We start from the raw sequence: 18021 nt of genomic DNA on the forward strand, positions 1-18021 counted from the left end.
ATTTCTGTCCTTTTTATACTTTCCCCTTTTTATGGAGTTTTTGAGAGCAGGCTCCTTAAATATAAATGGGGGTAGGGATGGAAATAAGTTGGCAATGGTGTCAGAATTATGTAGAATTAAGAAGGTGGATATTGTTTTTTTGCAAGAGACACATTCTAATACAGAAAATGAGTCGGAATGGGATAGATGGTGGGAAGGAAAATGTGTGCTAAGCCATGGGACAAATTTGAGTTCTGGTGTAGCCATATTATTCTCAAAAAATATAAGTGTAAATATTTTAGTTGTAGAAGAAGTTGTAAAGGGAAGAGTATTATTAATGCATATAGAATATAAGGGAACTGTGTTTGTGCTTATAAATGTTTATGCACCAAATATTGGGCCTGAGCGGGTGGAGGTTTTTATGAAACTAAAAAATGCTGTTCAAAAAATTGGAGATCAGGTGTGTGTTATCATTGGAGGTGACTGGAATTGTACTGTGGATTTTATAATTGATAGGAATGGGGAGGAACCTCATAATGAGTCAAGTGTGGTATTATCAAAAATTATAAAAGAGCTTAATTTGATTGATATTTGGAGGAAAAGAAACATAGGAATTAGGCAATATACATGGGTTAAAGCATCTGAGAATAGGGTTAGTGGGGCAAGGCTAGACAGATTTTATATTGATAAAACATGGAATAATAAGGTGATGAATGCTGTTATTGTACCTGTTGGGTTTTCAGATCACCATTTGGTTTTATTTGATTTAAACATGAAGGCAATTACAAAGCCAAACTATTTTTGGCATTTTAATGTTAAATTATTACAAGATGCTTTATTTTGTGATAGTTTTGAATTATTCTGGAATAAATGGAAAATGCAGAAAGAGTCTTTTGAAAACATGTGTCAGTGGTGGGATGTTGGCAAAGTAAATGTAAGAATATTTTGTCAAAATTACAGTTCACATAATACATCAAGGGTGAAGTTTGCAGTAAAAAGCTTGGAGAAAGACATTCAAAGAATGGAAAGTACTATTTTTAATAATAATGAAACTGGGCAGAGTGAGCTGTTGAATAAGAAAAAGAAAGAACTTGGCTCGTTACTACAGGAGCAAGTGAAAGGAGCAATTGTAAGGGCGAGAATCTGTTCTATTAAAGACATGGACGCTCCTACATCATTCTTTTTCAACCTTGAAAAGAAAAGCTCCCAACAAAAACAAATGTATCACCTTCAACGGCCTGATGGGACTATAACGTCAGACCCGGTGGAAATAAAGAAGCTGGCGGTTAATTTCTACAAAAACTTGTATGAAGCTGAGAACTGTGAAGTTGAGAGTGCTTCTGATTTGCTGAGTGATTTACCTCAGGTGGAAGATGAGGGGAGAACATCACTAGACAGTCAAATAACTTTTCAGGAGATTACAGAAGCAATGAAACAGTTATCAAGAGGACGTTCTCCGGGAATTGATGGACTGCCAGTTGAGTTTTACCAAGCTTTTTGGAATATATTAGGACAAGATCTGTATGAAGTACTCATTCAAAGCATCAAAAGTGGAACACTTCCTATAAGCTGCCGAAGAGCTGTACTGTCTTTGCTTCCAAAAAAAGGAAATCTAGGTCTTCTAAAGAATTGGAGACCAGTTTCTCTATTATGTTTGGACTATAAAATACTGTCAAAGTGTTTAGCAAATAGGTTAAAGTGTTATCTAGAGTTATTGGTTCAAAATGACCAGACGTATTGCATTCCCAAAAGGTCAATTATGGATAATCTCTTTTTATTGAGGGATGTAATTGATGTTAACCAATTTAATCATTTAAACCTGGGTATTCTTTGTTTGGACCAAGAGAAAGCATTCGATCGGGTTGACCATGTGTATCTTCTTAAGGTTTTAAAACAATTTGGATTTGGGGAGAATTTTATTTCTTATATTAAGTTATTATATTCAAATGTTTTTGTGATGGTTAAAGCTGGTGGAGGATTAAGTGGACCCATACCGGTATCAAGGGGTATTAGGCAGGGTTGCCCACTTTCTGGACAATTGTACAGTCTCGCTATTGAGCCTTTGTTGTGTAGGATAAGGAGAGATCTGAATGGAATTTTACTTCCTGGTATAAATAGCAGTAGTAGGGTGTCTTTATCTGTTTATGCGGACGATATCACAGTCTTTATCACGAGTCAAAATGATGTTGACATTTTAACTGGAATTATTAGTAAATATGAGAGGGCATCTTCAGCAAAAATGAACTGGGGGAAAAGTGAAGGGCTTATTATTGGTCAGTGGGGAGGGTTAGGACCTCCAAAGTTACCAGGTGGATTGCTGTGGGTAAGAGAAGGGTTAAAATTTTTAGGTGTTTTTTTAGGAAATACAACATTTAAAGGAAAGAATTGGGAGGGAATGCTGGAGAAGGTGAATGCTCGATTGTCTAAATGGAAATGTCTATTACCACAATTGTCGTACCGAGGAAGAGTTCTGGTGGTAAACAACCTGGCTGCCTCTATCCTGTGGCATAGACTCGTGGTGCTGGAGCCTCCTGATGAGCTGATCTGCAGGATACAAAGGACTCTTGTGAATTTCTTCTGGAGTGGAGAGCACTGGATTCGTGCAGCAGCACTGTATCTTCCAGTTGAAGAAGGAGGCCAAGGTCTAGTGGACGTGAGGAGCAGAATCTGTGCGTTCAGAATCCAAGCAGCACAGAGACTTCTCTACCATAAGGACTTGGTTTGGTCTCAGACTGCAAAGGCAATTCTTCAGAAAACTGGGGGTCTTGGATTGGATAGACATTTATTTTTAATGAACCTGGAGAAGATAAACATGTCTGAGCTTTCGCATTTTTACCGGACAATGTTGCATTCATGGAGAACTGTTTTTAAAGTTGAAAAAGAGGTTGATGAACCTGGGAACTGGGTTCTAGAGGAACCATTGTTTTTTAATCCAATGACTCTAACAAGACTTTTGTCCTCTGTAAGTGTGAGTGCATGCTTACAGAGAAATGGAATTGTCAAGCTGGGACACCTCTTGAATAGAGATGGATGGAAGTCGTTGGAGGAACTTAAGGAAATGACTGGCTTAAGATCGTCACGCTTGACAGAAAAGTTGATGGAGGAGATTGTCAATGCCTTACCAAGCAGTTACAGAGAGTACATTGGGAGAGGAACTCTGATGGACTTGACGAATGAGCAGGAACTCCCAGGATTTAAAATCTCACATCTTATAAAGACGGAAAATGAAGATGAAGATGTGGGGTCAATTCTATCTTTTAAAACCCCGCAGCTGGAATATTTTGAATATGCATCAAAAAAAGCAATATATTACTCTACAGTCAAAGTTTTTCACCAGGACTCTCTTAAAGGACAGAAAGCCTCCAGGTGGCCAGGTTTGTTGAAGCCGGACTTCCTCGTGAGGGACAGGTGGAGAGCCCTGTATAAGCCTCCCATAGAGAAGCGCACCGCTGATCTGCAGTGGAGGCTTATCCACGGGGCGATAGCTACGGACAGACATGTAGCGCACCTGAATCCAGCAGTGGGGGAACAGTGTAGGTTTTGTGGAATGGTAGAAAATTTGGAACATTTGTTTTTAAGATGTAATAGGTTGAAAGGTCTTTTTAATCTTCTTGATAGATGGTTTCAAGCATTTGATGAGAATTTTTTAGAAGAAGTGTTTATTGGGGGTGTGATGTACAGATTCTTAATCAGAAGGAAAGCGTGTTTGTTAAACTACTTGATCGGAACTGCAAAATTAGCAATTTGGAAGACGAGGAAGAATGAGGGGCTGAATCTTCTTAGTACTGATGCTGAATTAATGTTCAAGAACCTTGTAGCTGCCAGGTTAAATATAGAGTTTGTATATTATAAGCTTATAAAAAATGAGGGATGTTTTGATGATATTTGGTGTCTTAATAATGTTTTGTGTGAAATTGATGAGGGCCAGTTGGTTCTGAATTTTTAATTTATTTTATAATCTTTTTTGATTAACGAGTATTTGATGATGTTGTGAATAATGTTTTTATTATGTAAATAATAAAGTCTTGTTAAACCTCTCTCTCTCTCTCTCACACTCACTCTCTCACACTCACTCTCTCACACTCACTCTCTCACACTCACTCTCTCACACTCACTCACTCTCTCACACTCACTCACTCTCTCACACTCACTCTCTCACACTCTCACTCACACTCTCTCACTCACACTCTCTCACTCTCTTACACTCACTCTCACACTCACTCACACTCACACTCACTCTCACACTCACACTCACTCTCACACTCACTCTCTCACACTCACTCTCTCACACTCACTCTCTCACACTCACTCACTCTCTCACACTCACTCACTCTCACACTCACTCTCTCACACTCACTCTCTCACACTCACTCTCTCACACTCACTCTCTCACACTCACTCACTCTCTCACACTCACTCACTCTCTCACACTCACTCTCTCACACTCTCACTCACACTCTCTCACTCACACTCTCTCACTCTCTTACACTCACTCTCACACTCACTCACACTCACACTCACTCTCACACTCACACTCACTCTCACACTCACTCTCACACTCACTCTCACACTCACTCTCACACTCACTCTCACACTCACTCTCACACTCACTCTCACACTAAAAAATAATACAATTTAACTATAGAGAGGAGCCTTTTAATAAACTAGCCCTATGGTGACTTGAGTTGATTCTTATTTAAAGGGATACTCCACTTTTTTCGGAAATAAGCTCATTTTACATCTCCCCCAGAGTTAAACAGTTGAGTTTTACCGTTTTAGAATCCATTCAGCCGAACTCCGGGTCTGACGGTACCACTTTTAGCATAGCTTAGCACAGATCATTGATTCTGATGAGTCCAGTAGCATTTCTTTCAAAATGACCAAAGAGTTTCAATATTTTTACTATTTAAAACTTGACTCTTCTGTAGTTAAACCGTGTACTAAGATCGACGGAAAATGAAAAGTTGCGATTTTCTAAGCCTATATGACTAGGAACTACTCTCATTCCAGCGTAATAATCAAGGAACTGTGCGGCCGTACCATGGGTGCAGCAGGCGTAATGATATGACGAAGCGCCTGAAAATAGGTCTAATAGGTTAGACAAACTTAGTCCCGGTCACGTTGGAAGAAGTTACCGAGCTGGGGACTATTTTCAGGCGCTGCGTCATATCATTACGCCTGCTGCACTCATGGTACGGCCACACAGTTCCTTGATTATTACGCTGGAATGAGAGTAGTTCCTAGCCATATAGGCTTGGAAAATCGCAACTTTTCATTTTCCGTCGATCTTAGTACACGGTTTAACTACAGAAGAGTCAAGTTTTAAATAGGAAAAATATTGAAACTCTTTGGTCATTTTGAAAGAAATGCTACTGGACTCATCAGAATCAATGATCTATGCTAAGCTATGCTAAAAGTGGTACCGTCAGACCCGGAGTTCGGCTGAATGGATTCTAAAACGGTAAAACTCAACTGTTTAACTCTGGGGGAGATGTAAAATGAGCATATTTCCGAAAAAAGTGGAGTATCCCTTTAAAATTATTTTCAGTTTTGCTAAATGAATAAGAAATAAAAAAAAAACAGTGCATCCCTAAAGCTGTATTCATTAATTCATCTCCTTGTGCTTTTGTTTGAACTCCTCATGAACAAACGACTGATTGAAAGATCCTGATCCTCACCTTGTTCTTCTGAATGACATCAGAGGCTTTGAGCAAAGACTGGATGCAGGCCGACAGCGCTTCCTGTGACAGACCCTGAAACACTGCCCTCTACAGGACAAACATGTTATTACTGACCCTGAAACACTGCCCTCTACAGGACAAACATGTTATTACTGACCCTGAAACACTGCCCTCTAGAGGACAAACATGTTATTACTGACCCCATAAACACTGCCCTCTACAGGACAAATATGTTATTACTTACATTATTTACTGACCCCATATTATTAAAGGGATAGCTCACCCAAAAATGAAAATTAGCCCATGATTTACTCACCCTCAAGTCATCCTAGGTGTATATGACATTCTATATGACAGAGATGCACTTTTATGATGGATAGATGCACTTTTATGGACTTTAAAACAGAAACAGCCATTCACTGCCATTATAAAGCTTGGAAGAGCCAGGACATTTTCTAATATAACTCCGATTGTATTTGTCTAAAAAAAGAGTGTCATATACACCTAGAATGACTTCAGGGTGAGTAAATAATGGGCTAATTTTCATTTTAGGGTGAACTATCCCTTTAAGTATTTCTTTCTGAAGATACCCTAACTGCTCTTGTTAATACTCTTAAAAACTATAATGTACCAAAAAAGAAAGCTTTAGAGAGCAACATGAGAGCGAGTAAAAGATGAAAAACATTTATGTTTGGTGATTTATCAGCATAAAGCTACATTTAACACACTAATTTATCATATTTTATCAGAAAGTCGCATTGGTGTTTAACTCACATATTATTATTATCTTAACTGCTTGAGATTGACAGACAAAAGGATATATAAAACAACAGACAGACAGACACACATAGACAGAATTAATATGAATTGCTCACGTCGATGCAGCGGTAGAGTTTGGACAGGCAGACTAGCGTGCGTCGAACCGTGGGATACCACATGCCATGAAGATCTGCAGGAGAAACTGAGCTCTGCACTCGAGGTTCTGAGGGAACAACAGCAGTTTAATGATTAGATGGCAATCTGATGATTCCAGAAACGACGTGTCCTGACACACACACTCACTCACACACACACTCACTCACTCTCTCTCTCTCTCTCACACTCACTCTCTCACACTCACTCTCTCACACTCACTCTCTCACACTCACTCTCTCACACTCACTCTCTCACACTCACTCTCTCACACTCACTCTCTCACACTCGCTCTCTCACACTCGCTCTCTCACACTCGCTCTCTCACACTCGCTCTCTCACACTCGCTCTCTCACACTCGCTCTCTCATACTCACACTCACTCTCTCACACTCACACTCACTCTCTCACACTCACCCTCTCACTCTCTCACACTCACCCTCTCACCCTCACCCTCTCACCCTCACCCTCTCACCCTCACCCTCTCACACTCACCCTCTCACTCTCACACTCACCCTCACCCTCTCACACTCACCCTCTCACACTCACCCTCTCACACTCACCCTCTCACACTCACCCTCTCACACTCACCCTCTCACACTCACCCTCTCACACTCACCCTCTCACACTCACCCTCTCACACTCACCCTCTCACACTCACCCTCTCACACTCTTTCTCACTCTCACACACACACACTCTCTCACACTCACACTCACTCTCTCACACTCACACTCACTCTCTCACACTCACACTCACTCTCTCACACTCACACTCACTCTCTCACACTCACACTCACTCTCTCACACTCACACTCACTCTCTCACACTCACTCTCTCACACTCACTCTCTCACACTCACTCTCTCACACTCACTCTCTCACACTCACTCTCTCACACTCACTCTCTCACACTCACTCTCTCACACTCACTCTCTCACACTCACTCTCTCACACTCACACTCACTCTCTCACACTCACACTCACTCTCTCACACTCACACTCACTCTCTCACACTCACACTCACTCTCTCACACTCACACTCACTCTCTCACACTCACACTCACTCTCTCACACTCACACTCACTCTCTCACACTCACTCTCTCACACTCACTCTCTCACACTCACTCTCTCACACTCACTCTCTCACACTCACTCTCTCACACTCACTCTCTCACACTCACTCTCTCACACTCACTCTCTCACACTCACTCTCTCACACTCACTCTCTCACACTCACTCTCTCACACTCACTCTCTCACACTCACTCTCTCACACTCACTCTCTCACACTCACTCTCTCACACTCACTCTCTCACACTCACTCTCTCACACTCACACTCACACTCTCACACTCACACTCACTCTCTCACACTCACACTCTCACACTCACTCTCTCACACTCACACTCACTCTCTCACACTCACTCTCTCACACTCACCCTCTCACACTCACCCTCTCACACTCACCCTCTCACACTCACCCTCTCACACTCACCCTCTCACACTCACCCTCTCACACTCACCCTCTCACACTCACCCTCTCACACTCACCCTCTCACACTCACTCTCTCACACTCACACTCTCACACTCACTCTCTCACACTCACACTCACTCACTCTCTCACACTCACCCTCTCACACTCACCCTCTCACACTCACCCTCTCACACTCACCCTCTCACACTCACTCTCTCACACTCACTCTCTCACACTCACTCTCTCACACTCACTCTCTCACACTCACTCTCTCACACTCACTCTCTCACACTCACTCTCTCACACTCACTCTCTCACACTCACTCTCTCACACTCACACTCACACTCTCACACTCACACTCTCACACTCACACTCACTCTCTCACACTCACACTCTCACATTCACTCTCTCACACTCACACTCACTCTCTCACACTCACTCTCTCACACTCACCCTCTCACACTCACCCTCTCACACTCACCCTCTCACACTCACCCTCTCACACTCACCCTCTCACACTCACCCTCTCACACTCACCCTCTCACACTCACCCTCTCACACTCACCCTCTCACACTCACCCTCTCACACTCACCCTCTCACACTCACCCTCTCACACTCACCCTCTCACACTCACCCTCACCCTCTCACACTCACCCTCTCCCTCACCCTCTCACACTCACCCTCACTCACTCTCACACTCACTCTCACACTCACTCTCACACTCACTCTCACACTCTTTCTCACTCTCACACACACACACTCACACACCAGAGCCGATGAGCTTTCTGTGATCCTCCTCCAGCTGAACGTCAGAGAACGAGTTGGAGCTCGAGCTCAGCTTCATCTGCTCCTCTTTCAGACTCTGAGCGATTTTCTACAACAGAAACAACAGATGAGAATTCACTGATCAAACCTTCTGACTGATAAAAACACTGATGCTCTTCAAGTGATCTTCCGGCTCACCTCCATCATCTGCAGTTTGTCGGGATAGGCCAGGTCTCCCGGAGCAGGATTGTACCCGAGGATGTCGGTCTGGATGTAGATGTGTGTTCTGTAGACCAATCGCTCCTGCACGTCCTCCAGCATCTGCTTCACTAGCGCATCAAACGCTGACAGCTGGACCACTGAGACAAACCAACCAATCACAGCTCAGTTTACAAACAAACCAATTCATTTGACATGCTCACTACCGTTCAGAAGTTTGGGGTCCGTATTTTTCCAAGTCAAGTCAAGTCACCTTTATACAGCGCTTTAACAATATAGATTGTTTCAAAGCAGCTTTACAGTGATAATAGGAAATTACAGTAACAGAGATTGTTTAGGCTTTACAGCAGCTCTAGAATAAAGTTATTGTCCAGATAAAGTTAGTTTTGATTGATTCACTTCTGTTGCAGAGATCTGTTTACAAAACATGTAAAATCTCTGTAACAATGATAGTTTGTGATTTTTTGAGACCCCATTATGTGATTTTAAAGGTTCCTAATTTTGTTTTGGTCTCTCTTACAAAAGGTTTCATGTCTGAAACGCTTCGATCAAGGATTCCGGCTCTCTAAGCCCCGCCTCGCTGAGAGCTGCTCTGCTCTGATTGGTCAGAAAGCAAACGCTCATTATCATATCTGAATCTCAGCTCTTGATCTCAGTGATACGAACAGTAACGATGGCGTGGGTTTTACCGTATCAATCTCAGAAAACAGCGTCTTCTCCACATGAACAACACGAGCCAAACTCTCCCAGTCTCAGATACACTACAGTGTTTGAGGGCGGGGCTAAGCGACAGCCAATCAAGGTTCAGCTAATCAAGACCAGAGACTGGCATTATGCTAATTAGTCACAAACCTATACAGGTTCAGCAGGAAGTGAGACTGAATTACTGACGACTCGTTTCAGTTCAGAATCACTTCTTTCTTTTGGGAGAAATACTGCATCTCAATGTCCACACTATTCATCCTAAAAAGTATGTGAGATTATTAAGTGTGTCCCAAGCCATAGTATGTTGAAAAGAGCATGCCAGAAGTCTACTATTTCCGGTGGATTTTCGAAGTGTGGATCCGTGCTCACTATAACAGCTAATATTACCCACAACGCATTGCACTTTGGAGGAGGATCCAGTTCAAAACTACAGGCACGAGTAAAAAGTGTTCAGAAAACTACAAACATGGCGGATGTGCGCGACCAACGGTTAAGTAGAGAGGTTTAGATAAAGGGGTTTGAGTGATTAATAATGAACATTTAAGCTGATTAAAATATTTATGTAAGGTTCTCCGTGTTCTATTTCATCTGCAACTTTTATAAAGATCCGTTTGGCCATTAACTTTTAAATGCATCATTATGCATGAATATGAGGAGAGTCTCTGCATGAAAGACCAGCGACTGCAGATTTATCTTTGACAAGATGATTGACAGGTCAGTTTACAGTGACACTAAGTGACAGAGAGCAACCATTAATGACGCAATTGTATGACGTGATAGTTTGTCCCAAAGCTTGTCTATTCTTCTGCTACACACTCAAAAGTATCTAGTACATACTTTTAGGGCGTAGTATAAGAGACGCAGCAAAAACTCCATTCATCCGCACTTTGATCTTTCAGATATTTTACATTCACAGACAGCTCTGTTACACTCTATATGAAAGGGAATATCCCACAATAGGGGCACTTTTAGGGGAAATTGTCAGTAAAGTAGGTTAATAGTTAATTTCCACCCCTGGTATTGTGTGTTGAGTATCAGGATCCTTCTCATCCTTCCCTCGCGGGAAGCCCTTAAGTTATACTTCTTTTTTTTTTGTCCAGAAAGCTTATTTTATTCATTTTGATACTATTTAAAAAAAATATATATAATAATTTGAGATTTGTCATTTTTTATTTTATTCACCTTTAAATTACTAGATTTAATCAATAAATAATAAATAAATAAATAGTAATTTAAGCACATTCCTCACATTCTTTTAACTTAAATTCAAAATAACTCAATTTCATGCATAACCCTTTTAATTCAGCTCTAAATGTCTTACATTGGGTGTATTTGACCTCTTGTGGAAATAAACTAATATAACATGATATTTCATGACTCTAGATGGCCTTATATCTCTGTGTGGAGCAAATGAGCTGTTCCTCTGGGTCCTAAAGTCAGTTTCTCTTCAGTTTACATTCCGATTTTTGGTAAAGTTTTAGCATTTTTAGTTTGAATTTTGAGCATTTTTAGTTTGGGATTAGGGTTAGTTTTATGTGTACTGAAGCATTCCTCACATTCCATTCATTCCTACGGGAATCAATCGAGGGAAGAATTTGTTACTTTTTAAAATTTCAACCACAAAACTCCTCGAATCCATTACATTTTATTTTGTGTATTTGTGGTTCAAGTGTGACAAAAGTCCTGGGGTCTTAGAGCCCCCCTCATGAACACTCAATTTTTAAAACATTTTCAAAACAATTACCGGGTCAAAATGACTCGATGGAAGGATGAATGTTAAATAGACAAAGCTTCTGTACCGTTGTTTTGCACGTGATCCTCCAGCATCTCGTTCTTCAGAATCCCACAGAGCTCAGACAGCGTCTCCAGATGCACCACATGTATGATCAGAGGCCTCAACACGTCATACAGGGACAGGCACAGTTTCTCCAGGAGCTCACTGAGTGGGTTCACAACAACAGCATTTATATGAAACAGAATCTATAAGATTATAAACAGGGTTTGAAATTAACACCCGTCAAAAGTGGGTATAATCAACTGTGGCGTGTAACGCTGTCAAATCTCTAGCCAATATGGCGTGTTACTTATGTTTACTCACTTTGCTGGGGAAGTTCGTGTAAGTACTCAATACTCGTGAGTCATCATGATACATTAAATACAGCGTATTGCGCAGACTCATATCTGGCTTACTCGAACACGCACGTCACTACGCAAACAAAGCTGTGACGTAGTTAATCTAGTTCATTCTTTTTTCCTTTTCTTTTGTTTTGGCTAGTAGAAGTTCAGAATAGCTGGTAACTTAAAGATTTAGTAGCCAAATTGGCCGGTGAGTGAAAAAGTTCATTTCAAACCCTGATTCTAAATGTCTTTACTGTCACTTTTGATCAATTTAATGCATCCTTGTTCAATAAAAGCGTTGATTTCTTTCTTTCATGCAGTAAAGACAATACAACAGTTTTCATGTCTGGATGATTCCTTGAACCTGACGAGTGTCTGGTACTCACTCCAGTTTGGACGAGGGTTTGGAGAAGAACTCATTGTAAAGCTGGTGTTCATCTTGACAAACGTGGACCATGAACGCACAGCCACTGCGCACCTGAAACATCAACAACTCCAATCACCAGCTGAACATTATCAGTAATGAGCTCATATCATTAGGAATTACACTGTCTTTGATATGCTAAGATACAGCGTCCCAATGTCCCATGTAACTTTCAGTCAAGAGCGAACACAAAAGCAAAAACAAAACTGCAAAAATTGGTCATTCTGAACTTCCACAACTCCAGACAAATGTAAAGCTCAGGGAAAACAATACAAAACAAAATACAAAATGCAGCGATTAACAGGGCCAAGCACAGAACCAAACTGAGGTCATGTGGTCAGTGTGAAGAAACAATGACACACACACACAAGTTTGGTGTTAATATGAGTTTTAGAATCAGCTTTGCATCATGACATCAATTTCGATGATGTGTTCGAAAACGGTTTGGTCTATCAAAAAGTCTGAATATGATCTGAGCCGATTTTGGTGAAAATTGGATCAACGTTCATTGGAAGGAGTTAAAAAAAGTATGTTTTCAAAGACATTCAAAATGTTGGACAGCAATTTTGAACAAATATGACAATTGGTATGACTGTCCTCGGTATAACTTAAAGTTTAAAATAAGCTAAATGAATCAAAAACATTAGCATGTTTTGAAATTTCATTATAATTTGATCACAAGATGGCGCTGTCTCTAAACTTTTTGAGTACCTTCCGGGCATGGTGCCAACACACATACGAGTTTCGTAACAATATGCTAATGAGCTCCAAAAATACAGCTTTTTTCTACATGGGCGACGCCCTAAATTGGACGACATGAAAAAACTGGCTATCATATGACTCAGTATGCTGTACTTGTAATATCAATACCAATTTTTTGTATATCTCCTGACCAGTAGGTGGCGCTGTGCCGAAACTCTGCAAGTAGCCTCAGGTCATGCTTGTGACGACACGTACCAATATTTGTTTCAATACACAAGAGCGTTGCGGAGATTTCATCCATTTCAAGGTTCAAGGGTCTTTTATTGTCATTCCAAACACATTTTTATATGAAGGAACGAAGCTAAGTACTACGGTCCCGGTCAAAACACAAGATAAAAACATTAACCAATAAAAAATTAGAAACTAGAGTGTATGACTAAGCAGCTTTGTAATATAGCAATAAAAAGCTCATTTTGACGTGCTCTACGTCTTCGAGATATAGCTTTGCATCCTCAAATCCACTCGCACGTTATTCAAGAACGGTTGGGTCTATCAAAAAGCTTTAACGTAACTTTTTGCAAACACGATCTGAACCAAGTTTTGTCCAAATCAGACTAACCGTCAAGAACGAGTTAAAAAAGTACGTGTTCATGGCGTAGAATGACGTCATGGTGCAATCGAATCATCCTGATTATTATAAACATAAGCGCAACTTCGGACACTTGGTGGCGCTAGAGGGAATGAGTTAGAGACTCCAAATGTGCTGTGGTTAATATTCAGACTGTTCTCTATCTTTGTGCCAAATTTCATAATTTTCCTGCAAGCGCTTCTATGGGCTGCCATGAACTCGACCGGAAGGAGGAGGAATGATAAGAAGAACACTAAGAGAAACAATAACTAACGATGATTTTAGTATGATTTCCCTAAAGAGAGGCAGAAGCTGATTCGCTCACCAGAGCGCAGTGATCCTTGTTGTTCTGGCCGGTGAGGTCCGTGATGGTGGAGTTTATACTGGGACTGAGCAGAAGTTCTCTCTGGTCCAGATAACACTGGTGAATCTCATCCAAGAGCTGCTGATACCTGACAGAGAAGAGGTCTTCCTCATTACACGGCATTGGTGGAAGAACGATGATCCAAACTTTCCAACATTACTCATTGCTGAAGGTTGAACCAGTGAACCAAAAACATTCTCCGTCACTTACTCTGGGATTATTTCAGACCGCTGTTCGACTTGCTCAATGAGCCTCTGAAACAAACACACAAAAAATAATATATACAGTCAAACCAAAAATTATTCAGACACCATTTGAGGTTGTTTTTTTCCTCCATTTTCTCACTTTATGAGTCATAAAAGCCTGATGCATTAAAAATAATACTTTTTTGGGGGGGATTAAAAGGTTTAATAAACTATTCCATTTCCAAAAAAGACTTATTGCACATGCAGGGTTAAACAGGTCGAATTAGGGTTAGGGTTAGATCTGGTGGGGGGTTATGGTTAGGGTGGGTTAGATCTGGTGGGGGGTTAGGGTTAGGGTGGGTTAGATCTGGTGGGGGGTTAGGGTTAGGGTGGGTTAGATCTGGTGGGGGGTTATGATTAGGGTGGGTTAGGTCTGGTGGGGGGTTATGTCTGGTGGGGGGTTATGGTTAGGGTTAGATCTGGTGGGGGGTTATGGTTAGGGTGGGTTAGATCTGGTGGGGGGTTAGGGTGGGTTAGGTCTGGTGGGGGGTTATGGTTAGGCTTAGATCTGGTGGGGGGTTATGGTTAGGGTTAGATCTGGTGGGGGGTTATGATTAGGGTGGGTTAGGTCTGGTGGGGGGTTATGTCTGGTGGGGGGTTATGGTTAGGGTTAGATCTGGTGGGGGGTTATGGTTAGGCTTAGATCTGGTGGGGGGTTAGGGTTAGATCTGGTGGGGGGTTATGGTTAGGGTGGGTTAGGTCTGGTGGGGGTTAGGGTTAGGGTGGGTTAGATCTGGTGGGGGGTTAGGGTGGGTTAGGTCTGGTGGGGGTCAGGGTTAGGGTGGGTTAGATCTGGTTGGGGGTTAGGGTTAGGGTGGGTTAGGTCTGGTGGGGGTCAGGGTTAGGGCGGGTTAGGTCTGGTGTCAAGCGAACGGTTGCACTTACTCGAACTTTAGGAGCCGCCGCTCTGAACTTCACGTAGTAGAGCGTGAAGGCGTTGTCTGCGTTCGGAGCGCCCAGCGGGTCCTGTCAATCAACACACACAGATGATTATACAGTCCGCCGAGGTATAATAACCAGCTGGGCTTCACTATAGTAAACGCACTCTTTTGGTCAGCTGACTGGTGAGGTTCTGCATGGTGTTCACAGTGTGGCTCTTGATGAGATACATGGCTTTGGACAGGCACTGCTTGAATTTGCTGAGATACACTGGGTAATCTTTGAAATTTGGCTGAAAGAAAGCAGGAGGAATAGATTACACACATGTTCCAAACTCATGCTTGAGATTCTACTGGATGCTTTGCTTACATGTGATGAAACATATTCGATGCATTCATCTAATTTGGAGAGCATCGGGATGAATCCCTCGCTGTTCACCGATAACGTTGTGGAGTTGAGTTTCTACAGGAGGAGAGTCGATTAATAGATGACGAACACGTGACGAACACACTTTGGAGACGGCAGCGAGGCATTACCGTGTTTATGTTTTCCAGTTCATTAAAGTATGAGAGTTTCTCCTGGATGCTCTCGGCGAGGTCCACCAGCTCTGACTGTAGATGACGGAGAGAGAAGTTTAATAACCCTGTGTGAACGCCTCTATGATCACACACACGCTGTTAATAACACTCATAATAATCATAAATGTTTCTTGATCATCAAATCCTCATATTAGAATGATTTCTGGAGGATCATGTGACACTGAAGACTGGAGTAATGATGCTGAACATTGTACTGCATTTTTGATCAGATAAACAGCTTTGTTGAGCAGAAGAGACTCTTCTTCACACACGTCTGAGCGGATGTGTGTGTGTGTGTGTGTGTGTGTGTGTGTGTGTGTGTGTGTGTGTGTGTGTGTGTGTGTGAGCTTGTGATTGAGATCTCTTCGGACCTGCTCCTTCAGGTGTGTGTGTGTGTGTGTGTGTGTGAGCTTGTGATTGAGGAGATCTCTTCAGACCTGCTCCTTCAGGTGTGTGTGTGTGTGTGTGTGTGTGTGTGTGTGAGCTTGTGATTGAGATCTCTTCAGACCTGCTCCTTCAGGTGTGTGTGTGTGTGTGTGTGTGTGTGTGTGAGCTTGTGATTGAGGAGATCTCTTCAGACCTGCTCCTTCAGGTGTGTGTGTGTGTGTGTGTGTGTGTGAGCTTGTGATTGAGGAGATCTCTTCAGACCTGCTCCTTCAGGTGTGTGTGTGTGTGTGTGTGTGTGTGTGTGTGTGAGCTTGTGATTGAGGAGATCTCTTCAGACCTGCTCCTTCAGGTGTGTGTGTGTGTGTGTGTGTGTGTGAGCTTGTGATTGAGGAGATCTCTTCAGACCTGCTCCTTCAGGTGTGTGTGTGTGTGTGTGTGTGTGTGAGCTTGTGATTGAGGAGATCTCTTCAGACCTGCTCCTTCAGGTGTGTGTGTGTGTGTGTGTGTGTGTGTGTGAGAGCTTGTGATTGAGGAGATCTCTTCAGACCTGCTCCTTCAGGTGTGTGTGTGTGTGTGTGTGTGTGTGAGAGCTTGTGATTGAGGAGATCTCTTCAGACCTGCTCCTTCAGGTGTGTGTGTGTGTGTGTGTGTGTGTGTGAGCTTGTGATTGAGGAGATCTCTTCAGACCTGCTCCTTCAGGTGTGTGTGTGTGTGTGTGTGTGTGTGTGTGTGTGTGAGCTTGTGATTGAGGAGATCTCTTCAGACCTGCTCCTTCAGGTGTGTGTGTGTGTGTGTGTGTGTGTGAGCTTGTGATTGAGGAGATCTCTTCAGACCTGCTCCTTCAGGTGTGTGTGTGTGTGTGTGTGAGCTTGTGATTGAGGAGATCTCTTCAGACCTGCTCCTTCAGGTGTGTGTGTGTGTGTGTGAGCTTGTGATTGAGATCTCCTCAGACCTGCTCCTTCAGGTGTGTGTGTGTGTGTGTGAGCTTGTGATTGAGATCTCCTCAGACCTGCTCCTTCAGGAGTTGTTCACAGGCCTCGTGAAGCGTTCCAGTTTTGTTGGACACGAAGAGATACTGCTTCTGCAGAGAGTCCAGGTGCTCCAGCGCCGCGTTCACGTCGTTCAGGATCGCATCGCACTGCTCCTGATACCCGTTCAGCACATCTCGGGTCCTCCTGTGGAGCCAAGACCCATCGGGCTCAAGTCAAGTCACCTTTACTTATACAGCGCTTTTTACAATCAGGGTTCCCACACCTCAACTCAAGGACTTTCCAGGTCCAATACTCTCGAATTCAAGGACTAAATGTGGGACACGTTTCGTTTCTGCCTATTTCTGGTATAAATCATCAGCTCAGGTCAGTTCTCATATACTGGTGTCAATAATACTGTTGAATATTAAATGTCCCCAACTAAGCTACTGATCCAACATCAGCTTTTAGTGTTACTGCTCATATACGCTCACAATCATTTAAGAAATAGTTAAAAGAAAGAGTAAAGTCAGGGCTAACCGTGAACTATAACAATGACAAATTTAATTTGAAGCATTCCTCCTAATAATGTAAAACTGACGTGTGCACACTGAGAACTGGGAGAGATGGGACACACACCTGTACTTACTGGCTTCATCTTGATCCATCTGAACCTGCAGCTTCGAGAACCAGGAGAAAAACTGACGGACAGATGATGTCATTAGTCATGTGATGATGATGTCAATCAAACAACAGACACAGAAACACAAACTACAGAGTCTGTGAACGCTTTCATTCGTCCAGAGTGAAGTGTAATATTTTATTATATTATTTATGTAACTTAATATAATTATTTTACTTATTTTAATTTTATTTATTTATTTTTTCAATTATATTTATTTGCTTTTATTTTATGTTATTTATTTACTGTATAAAATACTAAGAGATTAACAACATACTCCTGCCATTTCTGCCGTTTATAATATGTATATT

The 18021-nt window shown here is 42.1% G+C and overlaps 1 protein-coding gene across 1 annotated transcript in view; it reads right to left on the reverse strand.

Moving 5' to 3' along the window:
- Positions 1-18021, reverse strand: part of cog3 (component of oligomeric golgi complex 3) — a 29972-nt gene that overhangs the window by 8607 nt on the left and 3344 nt on the right. Inside the window, exons 3-16 of the mRNA XM_084421687.1 lie at positions 17668-17729; positions 17070-17235; positions 15632-15706; positions 15465-15557; positions 15262-15387; positions 15102-15182; positions 14182-14225; positions 13933-14059; positions 12240-12331; positions 11535-11674; positions 9010-9170; positions 8815-8920; positions 6536-6642; positions 5658-5747 (exon numbers count right to left, since the gene is read on the reverse strand). Of these exons, the coding sequence (XP_084277813.1) occupies positions 5658-5747; positions 6536-6642; positions 8815-8920; positions 9010-9170; positions 11535-11674; positions 12240-12331; positions 13933-14059; positions 14182-14225; positions 15102-15182; positions 15262-15387; positions 15465-15557; positions 15632-15706; positions 17070-17235; positions 17668-17729 (1470 nt within the window). The remainder of the gene's footprint in view (positions 1-5657; positions 5748-6535; positions 6643-8814; positions 8921-9009; positions 9171-11534; positions 11675-12239; positions 12332-13932; positions 14060-14181; positions 14226-15101; positions 15183-15261; positions 15388-15464; positions 15558-15631; positions 15707-17069; positions 17236-17667; positions 17730-18021) is intronic.

The sequence above is a fragment of the Rutilus rutilus genome, assembly GCF_951802725.1.
Source record: "Rutilus rutilus genome assembly, chromosome: 10".
NCBI lineage: Eukaryota > Metazoa > Chordata > Actinopteri > Cypriniformes > Leuciscidae > Rutilus > Rutilus rutilus.